Source organism: Scleropages formosus, chromosome 7 (assembly GCF_900964775.1).
Source record: "Scleropages formosus chromosome 7, fSclFor1.1, whole genome shotgun sequence".
Lineage (NCBI taxonomy): Eukaryota > Metazoa > Chordata > Actinopteri > Osteoglossiformes > Osteoglossidae > Scleropages > Scleropages formosus.
In genome coordinates, this window is record NC_041812.1 from 3,198,707 (window position 1) to 3,216,141 (window position 17,435).

General features: G+C 46.3%; 1 protein-coding gene across 1 annotated transcript in view; it reads right to left on the reverse strand.

The window, feature by feature from the left end:
- Positions 1-7,317: 7,317 nt before the first annotated feature.
- zbtb47a (zinc finger and BTB domain containing 47a) overlaps positions 7,318-17,435 on the reverse strand; it is a 41,232-nt gene continuing 31,114 nt past the window's right edge. Inside the window, exons 2-6 of the mRNA XM_029253328.1 lie at positions 14,577-15,935; positions 13,788-13,935; positions 10,502-10,617; positions 7,890-8,034; positions 7,318-7,751 (exon numbers count right to left, since the gene is read on the reverse strand). Of these exons, the coding sequence (XP_029109161.1) occupies positions 7,318-7,751; positions 7,890-8,034; positions 10,502-10,617; positions 13,788-13,935; positions 14,577-15,935 (2,202 nt within the window). The remainder of the gene's footprint in view (positions 7,752-7,889; positions 8,035-10,501; positions 10,618-13,787; positions 13,936-14,576; positions 15,936-17,435) is intronic.

A 17,435-nucleotide genomic window follows, 5' to 3' on the forward strand; every position in this document is an offset into this window, starting at 1 on the left:
TATTTTAAAGGGGGCGCGGTGGCACAGTGGGTTGGACAGGGTCCTGCTCTCCGGTGGGTCTGGGGTTCGAGTCCTGCTTGGGGTGCCTTGCGATGGACTGGCGTCCCGTCCTGGGTGTGTCCCCTCCCCCTCCGGCCTTACGCCCCGTGTTGCCGGGTAGGCTCCGTGACCCCGTATGGGACAAGCGGTTCGGAAAGTGTGTATGTGTATATATTTTAATATATTTTCTACACAATTATATATTTATTCGGATATTTTATACAGGAATAATGATCGCCCCTATAGGGTTCACATACTTTCAAACAACCCTGTAAATAGTGTTTTGCCTGTAATTAGGAGTCGCAGTTCTTTCGTGGCAAACGCACATTTTTCTGAGAGCCAGTTTCCCTTCAAACCCAAATATCATATTTAGTCACTCATTTTTACCCAGGAAGAAATGAGCACAAGACAAGTCCAGCTTGGAATAATATATATATATATACATATATATATATATATAATATATCTATATTGTTTAATATTGAAAGGATTCTCTTCTCTCTTTCCGTGTTACAGACAATATATACTAGCCAATACAAGAAATGACAAGGAATACAGACTAATATTATTAGCACCTCTAGACACAGTTGTCCTTGTATTGGTTTCAGCTTTCAGTTTACTGTATATAACCACAACAGTTACTGTCTACATGTAGACTATGTACAATAGCATTAACTAAGACATTGCGTTTACATAGTAAAATATAGAATCGGCAATACAGGAGACTCACACACATATGATTGGCTTAATAGATGCGGAGGGGAAAATAAAGAAAAAAAAAAAGAAAACATGGGAGAAGATCAGAAGTTAGTTTTGAAACCCCATTATTGCTACAAAAAGGGTTTTGCAGTTTGGAATAAAAATGAAAGGGGGAAGAAGAAGGGAGAGGGGAAAAAAAAAAAAAAAAAAATCGGAGAAAACGACAGGATTACAGGGGAACCTTTTCCTTCCCTACAGGAAGATTAAACACAGGAAATAAAGGAGGAAAAGCGTTCCAGCTCGTACAGTAGACAGTATAGCAGCCCACCAGCGGTGACCTCCTTCCAGGCCTCAGACCTCAGGGGTCAGCGATTCATTCATGACACCGAGAGACAAAAACAACACAAACACACCCTAATTTTACATTTCTTTTCACAACAAACAGTTACGTCGCTCGTACACCTACGCGACAGAGGGAGTTTGGTAACGACGACACGAATCTGTGCAAAGAAAGTCCATTTTATGGATTTTAAACTAGAAAATGTCTCAAATAAGCACATTTGGGTTTTCGGCTGGAAGCGGTAAAACACGGTAAATAACTTTGACTCGACCGGGGGTATTAGAGAGCCGACAGACTCAGCTTCTAGAGAAGAGGACGAGTTCCAAGAGCGTTGCTCATTGTTCTCACCCTGGAGAAGAACCAAGAGGACCCCCCCCCCCCCCCCCCCCCAACCCAACCCAACCCAACCCAACCCAACCCAACCCAACCCAACCCCCAGCCCTCTCTTTATTACAAAGTGTCAAAAAACAGTGTGGATATCTGCAGAGACACGTGCTTTTCGTAAAGTGCTCAGCGAATTACAATAGTGCTTTTGCTCAACGCTTTTGGTCTTGGTTTCGAACCGATGAGAACCAATCGCCAGATTGCGGAAGATCTTCTTGGACCGAAGAGGCGACGCGACGCGAAGGCCGGGCGCACGACTCGACGAAGAGGGCGCTTCCCGTACGAGCGGCGCCGCCCTTTCTCACACGGATCCCGGAACGATGGAGGCGCTTCCACGGCACAGGATCCCGCAGAGAAGGAAACAAATGAAAATTCCTCCCACAGATGAGCCACAAAGGGGGGCGGGCAAAAAAAAGAAAAAAAAAAGGGTTCAGCTGGAGCGCCGACGCACAGAAGAGCCTTCGCAGAGGCATCTAATGCAAGTCAATGAGTCACTCTAGTAACGGCTTCAACTCACATCAGCACCTGCAAGCCCCCCCCCTCCACCCCCACCCCAACCCCCCATGATATCGGCAGTCTAGTTCCGAAGATGAGCTCTATCTAAGCCCGTGGCACCAGTGACAGAACAGCCTGGAGCCACAGCAGTGAGGGAAACCCAAGTTGGACTAAAGTGCAATCTGTGCCAAGCGCGCACACACACACACACACACACACAGCGAAAGAAACCTCCAGCGCCACCCAGAGCCGGATCTCCAGCCCCGCAGCGAGATGCGACTCCCACCAAACAAACGTTCGGGGCCCCTCGTCCCACAGACGGCACCTTCCTCTCGATCGATCGACCCAGCCGAACAGAAACTTTACTTTCGCACGTGGGACGAAAACTTTGCCACCTGCTATCGTTTCTGTCCAACGGCCAGAAAACCCGGATTATGAAGTTAGCAAGCGCTCAATGTGACTGCGGTGAAATGGGCCGCTGCGGAAGAGGCAAAGAGCCCGGGATGGAAGTACGACAGCAAATCACACACTCACACTTCGAGTGGACAACATCAACCCATAACTCGGGTTACACAAAGGTGAAAGGTCGCACCCGACTCACTGAACATTCCCATTGCTCTTTGCTCGCAAAACATTCATTATCATCTTCGGACACGTTCGTCACTTGAGGCAAGCGTGTCGCCGACATTAATAGCACCACCTCGGAACAGTCTTTGTATGGAGAGAAAAAAAAAATCTCAGTTCATCCACAACCCCATTTGCACCCCGTAGCAAATTCATTTGACCATAAAACAAGCAGCACGGCAACCATAGCTGTCAAAGACATGATTGAAAACTTGGGAGAAAGGCTCACGCTCCTTATGCAGCCCGCCCCCCCTGCCCCACGTTCAAGTTGAACCCTGGACCGAACTGGGCCTTCCAACGTGACCACCTGCGCAGGTCCGCCGCACCTCATCCCGACCAATTACTTTTCCTCTCGGACTCTCGGCTTCATCCAAGGGCCTAAGAAAGGAAAAGTGCGGAAAAACTAAGAAAGACTAACTAAAGACAACGAGTACGAGTTAAAGATTCGTGTCGCGGCTGTGCGGGAAGAAGCGCGTCGGTAACGACGGACAATATTTGCAGAAGTGGGAGGGGCTACAGCGTCACCGGGGGGGAGTCTGCTGTGTTTGTCGTCCTCATCACCAGGGGGCGATGTGGCTCTATGAGTTCAAGTGCGAGGACCGGACTGCATCGTGGTGGAGCCCCCCCACTCACTCACCCACCCACCCACCCACGATCCAGGTGCGGATTACCACAGCAGTGGACTCGAACCCTGTCCGGCGCCCAGGCTGAAAAGCGTCCAAAACAGGCGGTTGAAACAAAGGTCGAGCGCGAAAAACAAACAAACAAACAAACGAAGGAATATTAAAAAGAGAAACATGAGATTTTGGTTAAAGTAAGTGCCGTCTCGCCCTTCCTTGCAACCAAAGCACAGTTCACACATGTCCTTCCCACCATCACTGAACGACTAATTTCTAGGGTATAATAATAAGGTGCTTCTGCATATTTTGTAACAGCTTATAAGGAATACGAAGCGAAGGCTTCTCCGTCTTTTCCCCCCATCATCATCATCATCATGATCTTAAACCGCTGGCGCTACGAAGCATCAGCGAAGGTAACATTCATAGTGCAGCGATTGCGAACGTAGCTGAGCGACGGCAAATAATCATTATATATAATGGTGGAGAAAAACCACAGTTTCTTCTTCACTGGCCTTCGTCACTACTGCGTCCCACGAAACGTGCGGGAATCTCGACTTGCGAGCGGCGGCCAAGTTGAACGTTTCAGCGCGACGTCCGAAATCGGATAAATCGGACAACGAAACCGACGTGTCGCGGGGATGTTGTAAAAGTGCCGAGTCCAGCGAAATAAGGAAATTGCACTTATTATTAGACTGGGAATTCCGCTCCCTTTTACACGTCGTGTACAGTAACGACTGAGTCTTTGACCTGCGAGACAGAAAACACACACACACACACACGCGCACAAAAAAATAAAAAACGCATTTCGGATATTAACCGTGTCGCGGCAGAGCTCAGAAAATTTTAGCGCAACTCCTGCGATGCTAGTGACGTGGTACGTTAGAAATAAACTGTACGGATCAGTGATATCATCTATTAGGCATAATAATGACATTTTTAGGCATGTGGTTTTGTCCCGTCCTCTTTCTTTAAAGATACCAAGTACCTCAAACACTTCGGTCAACATAAAAATCATATAAACATTAGAAAAGTGCACTTCATAATTAAGAAGATTATATATGAAATTCAGGACAAAGGAAACTGTCACATTTTATTAAAAAAAAAAAAAAAAAAAAAAAAAAAAAAAGTCTTAGTCACGTGGTAATATTTGCTTTTTGAATGCTTTAGCTAAAACACTACCTTTCGAGGCGGTACAACAGCAGGGCCCCTTCTGCTGGGAACCGAACTTCCGACGTTTTGGTCCCATGTCCTTAACCGCTCCAGTACCGGCTTCCTTTGACAGGTGCCACCATGGGACACGAACAAGAGGACGGCGATTACAGGAGGCGGAAATTATAAGAGAAAATCGCGCAAATTATGCGGCCCGCATCCACGATGAAGGATGGATGGGTACTAAGAAAACGTATGGATTTGGTCTTCGGTCATATTTCTCTTTTTTGTTCTGCCAACTATTTGAATCACAGGAGGAACAAAAAAAAAAGCAGCCATATCAATGCAGAACAAACGTATTGTATATACATATATATTATTATTAAAATTCTTGACGGATATTAGATGGGTACTTTGCGTCCTTCCCCCCGTGACCTTCAGAAATACCAGTTAGCATAAACCCGACTTCAACGAGAAACAAGGGACGCCTAAGACACCACGAGGCCTAAACTACCACTCCCGCACTGCAACTTTCAGGAAAACACCGGAAAGCACCTTGGGAATATTGCATGAGTCCAAAACAGCAGGGATGAAGAGAGTGATTAAAATAATGTCTTGCAAAAACCGCAAGATACAAAACACTAGTGAGACCTGCTAAAGAGATATAAACTTTCTTGGCATAGCAAACGAAGGATTATCAAATAAGAAGTTAATACTCATTATGCAAAAAACCTAATTGTTATTTGATCGTTTAAATGCATTTCATGTGAATTATAAAAATAGATTCAAAAGAAAGGCATGAATTTATACATTTAAAAAAAAAAAAAAAAAAATCCATAAAAAATTACTAGAAGATTTGTTCATTTGTTAACAGACTAAACTCTTCACAAGGACAAAACTCTTGAAATATGAATACCTGGTAAGAATGAGAGCCTTACATGCGGCATGTAGTTAGGACTAAGAGGTTCACACCATTCCTATTTTAGCATAAATCGTCTTATTACAAAGAAACTCGAAAATAATCTATAAACGTATAATATTTAAGAAAATAAGATTTTTCCCATTGTACCAAACACTTGTAATGTTCAGCCAAACATCAAGTTTCTCTCAGTATCAGGTGACTGAAGAATGAAACTGCATCAAAGTCCAAGTTGGAAGCTTAAACGTTGTAACAGAGGATCACGAAAATATGTTGCGTTAAAGTAAGAAGCAATAATTCCTTAGAGGCCTTAGCTTATAGTCATCTGTTGAGAATGTAACCCCCCCCCCCCGACCCCCAGCTCTCGAACCCGGTCGGAAACAGGACTCGTGTAGCTGGGTCGCATTTCACACAAATCAAGTACCACAAATCTCTAAACATACTTCCCTCCTGTAGAGGAGAGACAATAAAAGCATCCAACTCGATACATTCTAGATTTTTTTTCAAAACGACACATTTTGAAGCATCTTGGATGACTGTCCTCCATGTCCTGAATATGGAAGCGTTTGCGATTAGCGAAACTGAGAGCACTTCAGAACGAAAGCAGCTCAGCTGAGTTCAAGTGAGATTTTCAGACGCGACGTTAAATAAAATAAAATAAAATAAAAAAAAAAAAAAACGTTGAGAGTCGCAGTTTGGCCCTCACCGTTCTACTCGTGACACGGAATCCCTCACACTGAACTCACAGCTACACACAACAAGGGAGCGGGGGAAAAAAACAAAAAAATCAAAGTGCTGCATTTGTTCATTTTGAAAAATGCTTAACATAAGCAAAAAAAAAAAAAAGTATGTCTGACTGAGGAATAGAGCTCTTGACTAGTTCGAGAAACCAAAAGGTTCAGCCAACTCATATTTACGTCCTCTGTCCCGAGGACACGGTCACGAGGCTGCGTGTCCCATAGAGACCCCAGTCCCTTGTGCGACGACGGGTTGTCCTTCTCCTCATTCGCACCGCTCAGCCTTCTCAATCCTTTCATTACAAAACCTAAAACATGGCATTTTATGCCTACAAAAAAAAAAAAAAAAGAAAAAAAAACCAAAGTCATGGAATATATGAAACAAGAAGGTAGGAGGGCCTGTTCAATGGATTACAAACTTTTCCGCCCTGCCAAGCAAGCACACAAAATCTGGTTATTGCAATTCAGTATAAATACGCTCAAAGTTCTGTTTTTTTTTTTCTTTTTCATTTGTTCCATTCACTGAAGTAACAGGTCAGGAAATTTCTATGCTACATTTTCATTTAGGTAATGACACGAAAATAAATGTGCACTCGCTTGGAGAATCGACCCCTCTTTCGTGAAGGAACGACGAAAGGCCGACGAGACGCAGCTCGATCGCAGTCCGGCGAGCTTCGCTCAAGAGCGCTTCGTTGTCTTGAAGCGGGAGAGGCGTTTTCCGTACGCGCTTGAAACCGGATCTCGTATAAGAAGCGAAAAAATTAAAAATAAAAAAAAATCACATGGTGAGCAAAAGGAAAAAAAAAAAAAAGCATGAAGAAAACGGATGCTTCAAAAATTGGCAGGAAACACGTCTGTGTTTTCCCACTCAGGACCGTCTGCATTAAAATCATCGTTAGTAACTTGACCGGGTCACCCTTATATACCATGTTTGTAGTTTTTTTTTTAAAAAAAAGTTAGAATTATGAGTTGTGAACATCTTCAAGATGACCACAGTACCAGTGAGCAGCTTCCTTGTCGCTATGGAAACGGTGCGTAGGAATACGCCAAGAAAAGGTCTGATGTAAAACGCAAACAGCCGTTACGGTTGTTCGCTGCAGACGAATTCGATGGATATTTATAAAACGCGTGTCAGTTCGCACGGATGTATGATTCTTATACGTCGTACGTTCTCACAGCAGAGCTGGGCACCTGAAGGAGACAACTTCACGCGGAGATGATATGGAGTTTTGCCGGGTGACTCGTTCCGTCTTACCAGCCCCCTTTCTGATACAGGCACAGAGGAGGATGCACAAGCTGGGGGGGGAGTTGTTAATTGTCATTTGAGTTGATCCTACCGGCGGGAAACAAGGGCGGCAACGGGGGCAGGTGAGGAGGAGGGGGGTGGCCGACCACCGAGTGAAACGGCAGGGCGGAGTGCTGGGGCCCGTGGTGGGTGCGAGGAACCGCTACGTCCCCCGCCGCCATCGGCGCGATCACCGGAACCACCTGGTTGGTCGCCACGTCGGAGCCGAGGACCGGGGAGGCGGGGTCCAGGCCTAGCAGGCCACCCTCCGAGGTGGCCGGGTTGCTCACCCGGAAGCACTTCTCCTTGTGGGCCTTGAGCATGTTGGAGAAGCGGAAGCGCTGGCCGCACACGTCGCAGGGATACGGCTTCTCGCCCGTGTGCGTCCGCCGGTGCCGTTTCATGTTGGGCCGGCTGGTGAAGCTCTTCCCACAGATCTCGCAGATGTATGGCTTCTCTCCTGCAGGGGGAGCAGTAGGAAGAAAAAAAAAAAAAAAAAAAAAGACAAAACGGTCACGCAACACAAAATGCTAAGCTAATGCTAAGCTAATGCTAAGCTAATGCCAAGCTAATGCTCAGCGTGACACAGCGCTCCTACCCGTGTGGGTCTTCATGTGCTCGTCAAAGTACTGCTTCATGTTGAAGTCCTTCCCGCACCACTGGCACATGAACTGCTTGTGGCCGATGTGGATGCTCATGTGGGAGCGCAGCTGGTACTTGTACTGGAAGCGCTCGCTGCAGTTCTGCGCAATCACAAAGAGGAAAACGCAAACGTCCACATCACGAGCTGGTCCATAAAGCCTGACGGCCGCCTCACTTTTCTCCTGCTCGCTCACCCATTCTCACAGCTTTCAGCATTTGGAGTCACCGCAATACAGAGCCGCTGTTGGAAAACGGGTGGCACGGTGCAACAGCGAGCAGTGCTGCTGTCTCACGGTGCCTGGATGGTGTGAGAGGATGTGGGTTTGATCCCCGCTTGGTCTCTGGAGTTTGCATGTTCTCCCTGTGTCTATGTGGGTTTCCTGAGGGTGCTCTGGTTTCCTCCCACACTCCAAAGACATGCTGTTCAGGTTCTCCATAGTGTGTGAGTGACAGAGAGTGTGTGTTCGTTTGGTGTATGGATGAGTGACCCAGTGTAAATAGTGTATCTAGCACTGTAAGTCACTGCAGTGAGTAAGGTGTGTGGACTCATAACACTACATAGAGTTCACTGGGAGTTGCTTTTGAGAAAAGCATGTGCTAAATAAATAAATGTAGAAACAGAGGCCAGGCGATGGCGTTGCATGTGATGCTACTTTCTAAGAGGCCACAAAGACACGAGGTTCCTTGCAAAACAGCACTTTTAGAATGAAGATGATGAGCAGCATGTGTTTGGACTGTGAGGAAAATCAAGGAGAACAAGCCAACTCCCAAGTCCACAGGCTGAACTCGAACCCTCACTAACCTGCTCACCAACTGAATTACAGCAAGTTTCATGTGTTAATTTCCCGGCTCTTCACGCTTCAAACAGTTCAGCTGGGCATTTTCAGACAGACAAACTTTTAAATTTTTATTTTTTAACATTTATTCATTTAGTTAACAGTTCAATATACAATTATTTAGTCATTTGCACACCTCGATAACTTTCAGCAGGGTAATTTAGGGTAAGTACTTTGCTCCGGGAGGGGTGCAGGGGCACGGCAGGTTTGGCCAGGTCCCCTGCGGGTCTGAGGTTCGAGTCCCGCTCGGTGTGCCTTGTGACAGACTGGCGTCCCGTCCTGGGTGCGTCCCCTCCCCCTCCAGCCTTACGCCCTGTGTTGCCGAGTGACCCTGTGTCTGTGTCTGTACTTTGCTCCAGGGCACGACAGCCGGAGGTGGGATTCAAACATGCAACCTTTACATCCCAAGCTGCAGCTCTAACCACTACGCTACCAGGTGCTCTTTTTAATTTATCGTTATTTTGTTCACTGTTCATCAGTTGGGTTTGTGGGGAGGGAAGGTTAGTGGGCGTTTATATGCATTTTTCATGATTGACAGCTTGGCGTGGACAGGGATTTCGTCTAACACAGCTCTCCGAAAAACTTAAAAGGTGTGGAACGAAATCAAACTGCGTTTACCGTGTTTACACCCAGCCGAGAGATAGTAAGACACACTCAGAATAGAACTGTTGCTTCGCAACGTAACTGAAAGCGAAAAAATGAAGTCACACAAGATCTTGCAAAGCATTTTTAATTTTTTATAGCTGTAGATAAGATTTTATTAAAAAAAAAGAAAGAACAAATTGTGCAGATTTTAATATTAAGCACGAACGGACTGTGACTTTGGTAAAAGTGATTTTGTAGTTAGGAACTGTCTTCCGGTCAGAATTATGTTACATTCATAATTTGCAGAGCCAGTGTTTTATTTATTTTAGTGCATCAGCGGCTCCCAGTCGTGGTTCTCATGCATGAAGGTTACTGGATAACATCCTACGCTCTCTTACCACTGTAGAAATACCCAGGTGCACAAATCTAAGTCGCTTAAAACATAAAGTCACACAAAAGTGTCGGCTGAGCAAGAAATATTAATGAGTTCAGTCGACAATATTCACGCGAGCTCACATAAGGCTCTAAGATGAATGGCTTCCAGCACATAATCACAGGAGTTTATTCCTGGCTGATTTTTAAAAATGTGTAAAACATCTTGTTGGGCCTTTTTATTTTTAATATGGACACTGTGGAGGATGGGGAAAAAAAGAAAAAATAAATGAAAAAATATAAGGGTCCGAAAACCCACCTTTTCCGGACTCGCTCTGCCCATGATCTCTCAAGCTCATGTATGGCGTAAACGTTCATGCACCGTGACTTTACGATCATGCCCAGATAAACCTTTAGGAAGCCGCTACTCCTGTATTGTATGTGAATGTTTGTCTACCTTTTGGAAAAAAAAATTAAAAAAAAGATTTTTTAAAAATTGTAGGAAGGTGATCGGGATTAGTCTGTCCTGAGTTTTATGCACCGACTCGAGCGACGAACATCAGTGCATCAAGTGGAGGTAACAAACTAGGTTTAAGAATCACATGTCTGCAACTATGTCTCTTTCTCCTAATGTAATGAACACATTGTATTTTCGCTGAGATGTATGTCGCTTTGGAGGAAAGCGTCTGCTAAATGAATGAATAAATGTAAATGTTTTTTAAAAAAAAAACACAATATGAGAGATTGAAATCTGGGATCCGTGGGGGGTCCTCACCTCGCATTTGAAGGGCTTCTCCCCCGAGTGCTGCAGCGAGTGCACTTTCAGGGACATGCTGCGCTTGAAGGACTTCCCGCAGGTCTCGCAGGTGAATGGCATGTCCTTGGTGTGAGCTGGGGACACAGGAGGGACACAGGAGGGACACAGGAGGGACAGGTGAAACAAACCCTCAAGTTCCACGTCAGGGAAGCAGCACCATCACAGTCCTGCTTTGCTCTGCAGCACAAACTGGATCAAATCAGATCGAACGGCATTTATTTCTTACATATTTACTGTATTTCAATGTTTCATTCATAAGAGAAATTGGTATTTTCTCTATTAAAGAAAATTTTTTAAACACTTTTTTTTTTTTCCCTCCTAGTTGACTTTTAATAACGATATATCGCCAATAAATGTGATGGTGGGGGCAGGGGAGTCGGGGGTCGTCTCGACAGACGGTTTGTGCTCTGGAATCGCGCGTCTGCATCCAAATCTCTCCTTCTGTTAGCGTGATGCACTTTTTGTATCGTTCTTGAAGCTGTGCATCGCTTTGGAGAAGTTCTCAAATTAGCCACGTAGGAGATACAGTATAAGTTGGAAATTCTTTTTCAAAATATCTGTCTTTGAGAAACAAAATACAAAAGCCAGACAGAGGGAGAACCTGTAATATTTTTATTATAGTATATAAGGCTTATTTAAAATAATAAAAAAAAAAAAAGAAAAAAAAATCAGTAAAGCAGCACAAACAAACCAATTATCTCACGCTGTACCAGGAGGTTTCCTCACAAAGGCTCTTTCCAAACAAGCTGTCAGTATTTCCACTAATTAAATTTATTCATGCAAGTTGAACTAAGACACAGGAAGGTGGGGGTGGGAGGGAAAGAGTAGGAAGAAAATTCCAGTTAAACGAAGAACGTGACTGGTGCCAGTTTAATTCCCCACTAAATCTGGAATGCACATTAATATCTCTGTGTCAGAGAGCAGAAATAATAGATTATTCCTAACCAACCGAACCCATTTGTGGCTACAGGCGGCTCCTTCTGCACCGGTTGAGGATATTTAATTACCATATTAATGTCAAAGCCACTGCAGAGATCATAAGAAGAAATGGGTTATTAGGCCTGAAGGGGAACCGACTGGTAGAGAGGAACTGATGGTGAAGGTAGTTTGACGAATGTACAAACACACGAGCCGGACGGACTCGAATGATCTCAGCAAGTAGTGGTAATAAGTATAAAAGCATTCAATAATAATTTAAAAACAAAATGCATTCACATTTATTTATCTATCAGACGTTTTTCTCCTAAGCGACTTCCAATGAACTCTATGTAGTGTTATGAGCCCACACACCTTATTCACCATGGTGACTTACACTGCTAGATACACTACTTACACTGGGTCACTCATCCATACATCAGTGGAACACACACTCTCTCTCTCTGTCACTCACACACTATGGGGGAACCTGAACAGCATGTCTTTGGACTGTGGGAGGAAACCAGAGCACCCGGAGGAAACCCACACAGACACAGGGAGAACATGTAAACTCCACACAGACCGAATGGGGATTGAACCCCCGTCCTCTCGCACCACCCAGTGAGACAGCAGAGCTACTTGCTGTTCCCCCATGCCACCAAAAAAAAATTAACTATAAAATAGTTGACTATAAAAAAAATAGTTTTTATTTTATTATGAAATCATGTTAAAATAATTTAAAAATGCAATTTTTAAAAATACCTTGTTAAAAACAAGAGCATTATTTTAAAAAAAAAAAAGAATTTTAAGTCCATGGGAAATCTCTGATTTTCACTAGCCAAGTACATGGCTACAGGTGCGGAACCCTCAGCAGGGTCGTAACAGACATCTCGACCGCCACTTGAACCCGCAGCCCTGTGATCTTAGCCACGGCTTAAACCCTTTGCCCTCCGGCTGCTCAGACAGCGTTAGAGCAGGTCTTCATACCTCTAAGCTGCCGTGTGTGCGCGAGGGTCCGGTCGCCATCCCCCAGAGGACCGTGGCGACACCAGCTCTGGTAGCACACAGTCTGAGCCCAGAAGGGGACAATACAGGACAAACCCAGAGGAACGAATAATTACGGACACGATGCACAATAGTCTCGTTCCGTTTACAAGCGTTTCCCTGCCAACGGCAGAATCCCCAAACTCCTCTCACTGGCGCCAGGATGCTCTGTACAGCATGTCTCAGTCTGATTAGCTTTCCTTTAGTGCCCTTATTTCTGATTGTGCCCCTTCTGCTGCTCAACTACAAATCTGTGATTAATTAAATCATTTAAATTTATAATGAGTGCGTAAGCTTCGAACAAAGCTATGTGTCGCCCCCCCCCCCGCCCGGCAGGGAAGTGCGGGTGGGGGCAACGGCGTAAAGCTAAGAAAGCAGCGGAGAAAGTGATGAGCGAGTGACCCCCACGCACTAGGAGATCATCCAGAACCCCCCCAACCCCAACAAGGAACTCGTGCTTAGCTGTACTGTAAAAACGTTTAGTCGGAGGATGGAACGCCAGCGCCCCCACCCCCCTCCGAAGACGTTTGTTTTCTCCGGACGTTTGGAAGCTTCCGCAGCGGGAGTATTAATTTTCCGTAACCTATTTCTGTCACCGGCGTCGGTTTGCAGGCGATCCCCTCTGCACGATGAGCTGGCTTTTGGGCTCCGGTTAACAATCTACAACATTATTACTGTACATTTGCTTGCAAACATGACCTGATTTATGAAGGGGGAAAAAAAATAAGCAGACAAACAAAAATGAAGGTAAAAACCTGAAATATAACGGAGGATCTCGTTGTTAATAAAACACAGACCTTATAAAGACTGCAGTGGGTGCAGTTTATGACCGTCTTGTTTCATCAGCAACAAGGCGAAGCGCTCGAGAACTTTGAATAATCTTTATACTAAACATGAAAGCAGATTCGATTAAAAAAATAATAATAATTTAAAGCTGATGTGATGCTGTCTGAGGCACATGTGTTGCCTTTGAAATCATTTGGTTATTTATAACACCTCAAAGTGTTGGACTTATTCTACTGTGGACTTACTACTCTTAGGCAAAGGGTGCAGTCATTACCCAGGGGATTTACTGTATACGATAACATTTCACGTGGAAGCGCCTTAAAAATACGCCGATAAAAACGTTTCTTTCATTTAAAGACATTTCCAGCAAGCGCGATGCTGTAACTACTGGTTAAGCAGCTTTAACCAGTTCAAAACTCATCCTAAAAGAGTGGTTCCCAACGGGCTCCCTCCGCTTAAGAGGAAGCCCTGGGAGCACTTGTTCATTAGCCATACTCACCAACCATGTGCTTCCTGACATGGGCCATGGTGTAGAACTTCTTCTCACAGATCTCGCAGGAGAACTTCTTCTCCGCATAGCTGTGGACAATCTTGTTATGCTCGTGGAGGGACCACAGCTTCTTGAAGGCCTTGCCACAGGTGCCGCACTGAAAGAGGCGAGGAAACAACGATGAGCGCGGCGCCACCGAGACGAACGGCACACCTCAACGGCGGCAAAGCAGAGTTCCAGGGTTGCGGGATCTCATCTTTGCAAAACATCTCTTCCCTCCACATCAACAAGGGCACGTCGGCTTTGCATGCCATTACGCTTAATGCAATCAAAGCAACAACGGAAGGTGCGCGGGGAGCCGAGACCTCGAGAGCTGTCTAATTGGAGCTCTTCCACGGAGCGTGACAAATTGGCACCTTTTTCCGTTTCAACTTTCGGTAGAGCTCGGGGTGCAAGCAAAAGAAAACGAGATTCCACACGCAACGGTAACGCGTTTCAAAGCACATCCCGAACTTTGATGGTTTAAGGCAACGTTCCCTTTCATAACACCTGATTTTCACTGCAAATCCATTTCTTACCGACTCATCGCCACGACTCAGGACACTTGACACCGGCCCGCGCCGTCTCCAAACATCTCTCCCGAATGAAATGCGGCCGTTGCCTTCACTCTCGCCCGACGACACGAGGCTAAATGGGCTCAGTAGCGACGTTTGAGCCAGGCCGATCTTTGATGCGTCGAGAATCGGCGCCCCCCCCACCACGCCCCCCCACCACACCCCACCCCACGGCGAGCCATACCTGTATGCTCTTCTCGCAGTCGGTCTGATGGTGCAGCAGCAGTTCGCTCTCCAGCAGGAAGCGTTTGCCGCACTTGTCGCAGATCTGCATGCGGTTGTGGGTGACGTTCATGTGCTTCTCCAGATACCAGTGGTTGTTGAAGACGCGAGGGCACTTCATGCAGGGGAAGTGCTGCTTCTCCTCCAGCCTCACCTTCTGGCCAAGGCTCTCTTGATCCGCCTTCCTTTTGCGGCCTCGGCCCCTGTTGGCTCTCGTCGCGGCGCTCAGGCCCTGCCGCGAGGAGACCGTGCCTCCGGAAGCCCTGGTGTGGCGCCGCGGCCGCTCCGCTTTCGCTTCTGGAATGTCACGGCTGTCCTCGTCCGCCCCTCCATCATCCTCCTCCGTGGTGTTTCCCAGCTCCTCTTCCTCACTCGGATCATCCGGATCCTCTTCCTCCTCGAGGTCAGCATCTTCATCGACTTCATCGTTCTCTTCCTCCTCGTGGTCTTCCTCTTCCTCCCCTTCCTCTTCCTCCTCCACGTCCTGCTCCTTGCCGTGACCGTGCCCCAGAACAGCGGCGGTCTCTTTGGACGAGGACTTGCCCTCGGTGCCCTTGGACACGTTCAAGGTCTGGTTGTTGAGGTTCACCTCAACGATGATCTGCTCCCGGTTGAAGGAAGGGTGGCTGTCCGACTCCTCCAAACCCTGCGCAACTCCCTCGATCTTGCAAAGGTGTCCGGCGCCACCTTCTGCAGCCTCTTCCTTCTTGAAGTACGGTTTAGCCTGGACACCCGCGTGGTGCTGTTTCCCCGTACGGTCCTCCACACGGACCGAGTAGGGGCTGTCGCTCTCTCGAGCGTACAGCTTCGAGAGGGGCTGATCCACCTCCTGCTTGATCTCCCGATAGAACTGGGAACCGCCACGCCCATCCTGGTCGGTCATATCTACGCTGAGGACCAGGGAGCGACTGCTGATGAGCTCTTGGCAGGAGTTGGCAATTTCACTCATCTGGAGCACGGCGGCGGCGTTGAGCACGTCTTGCACGTTGCGGCCGTTGACTAGCAGCTTGGAGGTGTAGATGAAGTTGAGGATCTGCTGCAGGCCCTGCGAGGTGAGCGCCTCCAGCGACAGCTCCACGCGTTGGAGCTGCTTGTTCTGGGTGAAGAGCGAGTGGAAGAACTGGCTGTAGGCCGCCAGCACGCCCTTGTGGGCCGGGAAGGTGTTCTTATGGCGCACCAGCACTATGTCCACATCACACAGGTCTGGCTGAAAGAGGCGCTGCTCGTTCAGTCTGTCCATCAAACAAGTGAAGTGGAGGGCGACATCCTCCACCAGCGAGAACTCCGTGGAAGGGTAGTCAGTCGTCTTCTCCACTATCAGCTGCAAGAGGTGGGAGGAAGTCGTTAGAAAGTCATTCTGATGGTCCCTAAAACAGCAAAGCTAAATCCCATATCGCATGCGGGTTTATGACCCAACGGACTACTTTCTCCAAAATACACGACGACAGACACGGACGGCAGATGGAATCCGGAGCTGCGGCTCCAACAAAAAAAACACAAAGGTCCCAGGTTCAAATACCAGCTCTTGCTGTAGTGCCCCTGAGCGCTGTACTTACCTCAAATTGCTCCAGGAAAAGTTAGAAATAGACCAGCTGTATAAATGGCTAAATAACCAAGTTGCTAAATACTGTAATTCTTTTCGGATAAAGGTGTGAGCTAAACAAACAACTGACTCGATTGTCCATCACACCTATGACACATCCCAACAATTAAAGCTCAAGCACTAATTCTGCTGATAGTATATAGAATTATAGCATAAACATCTAATATTGCTGTAGGATAATCCATCCATCATCAATAAACAGTTGTGGATCCAGAGGAAATCCCAGCATAAGGTGTGTGACAGGGTGGACCCTGGATGGGAAGATAGTTCATCACAGGGCAGTGTCTTTCTCACACACAAAGGGCAATTCAGAGTCACCAATTCACCTCAAATGCGTGCCTTTGGACTGTGGGAGGAAACCAGAGCACCCGGAGGAAATCACTGGCACCGGGAGAACGTGGAATGTCCATATGACCGAGCTGATCATATCATAATCCTTTTTCACGAGCTCAGCCCAGAATTCTTTCTCACCGGACTGTCGAAAAATTAATATAAAGCTCTAAATATCAAAGTCCAGACTAAACAAATAACGCAGTTGAGAACAGTATTAAAAAAAAGCTTACAAAACCAAACACGCAAAGGAGAAACAATCCACAGTACACGTTGTGAATAACTGTAAGCAGCAGTACTGACGAAATCTCGTAGAGAAACAAAACAATTAGGCAAGTTAAGGAATTTTGATTGAATCTAATGACGGAACTTTAATTCAAAAACATACTTCCAGTGTCAATAACCTCCTCCTCCTCACTTTTTAATATCCTCAAATAATTCATAAGCACGAGGCCAAACCACATCACTGTCCTTCATGAATACAAAGAGTCTAAGGACTTCAGAGCCGCCTGACATCAGTCACCCCGAGAAAAACTCGCTATGTACCTTCAGGCTGCAGATTAATTATGCAATTCATTGTTGAGGTCTCTGCAGGTCTCCTGGCCAGCGTTGCAGGTTTGCCACAGCGAGAGCTTCACGCAAACGTGCCGCATTTTTCTATTATTTAAAAAGGGACGAACCCAGGAGGAAAACACTAAAATATATGAGAGAAAAGCGAAGGAAAACAGATCCGGTAACCAAGGAAACGAAACAAAGCGTGCATAACATTTGGAATCGTAATGACAAATTTGATTTTCGTGACCATTTCCCTATCTGCATGTAAATGTCAGAACTGGCGCCCGTTTGGAACGGCAAGACTGTCGAAAACCACGACGCTTTCTACTCAGT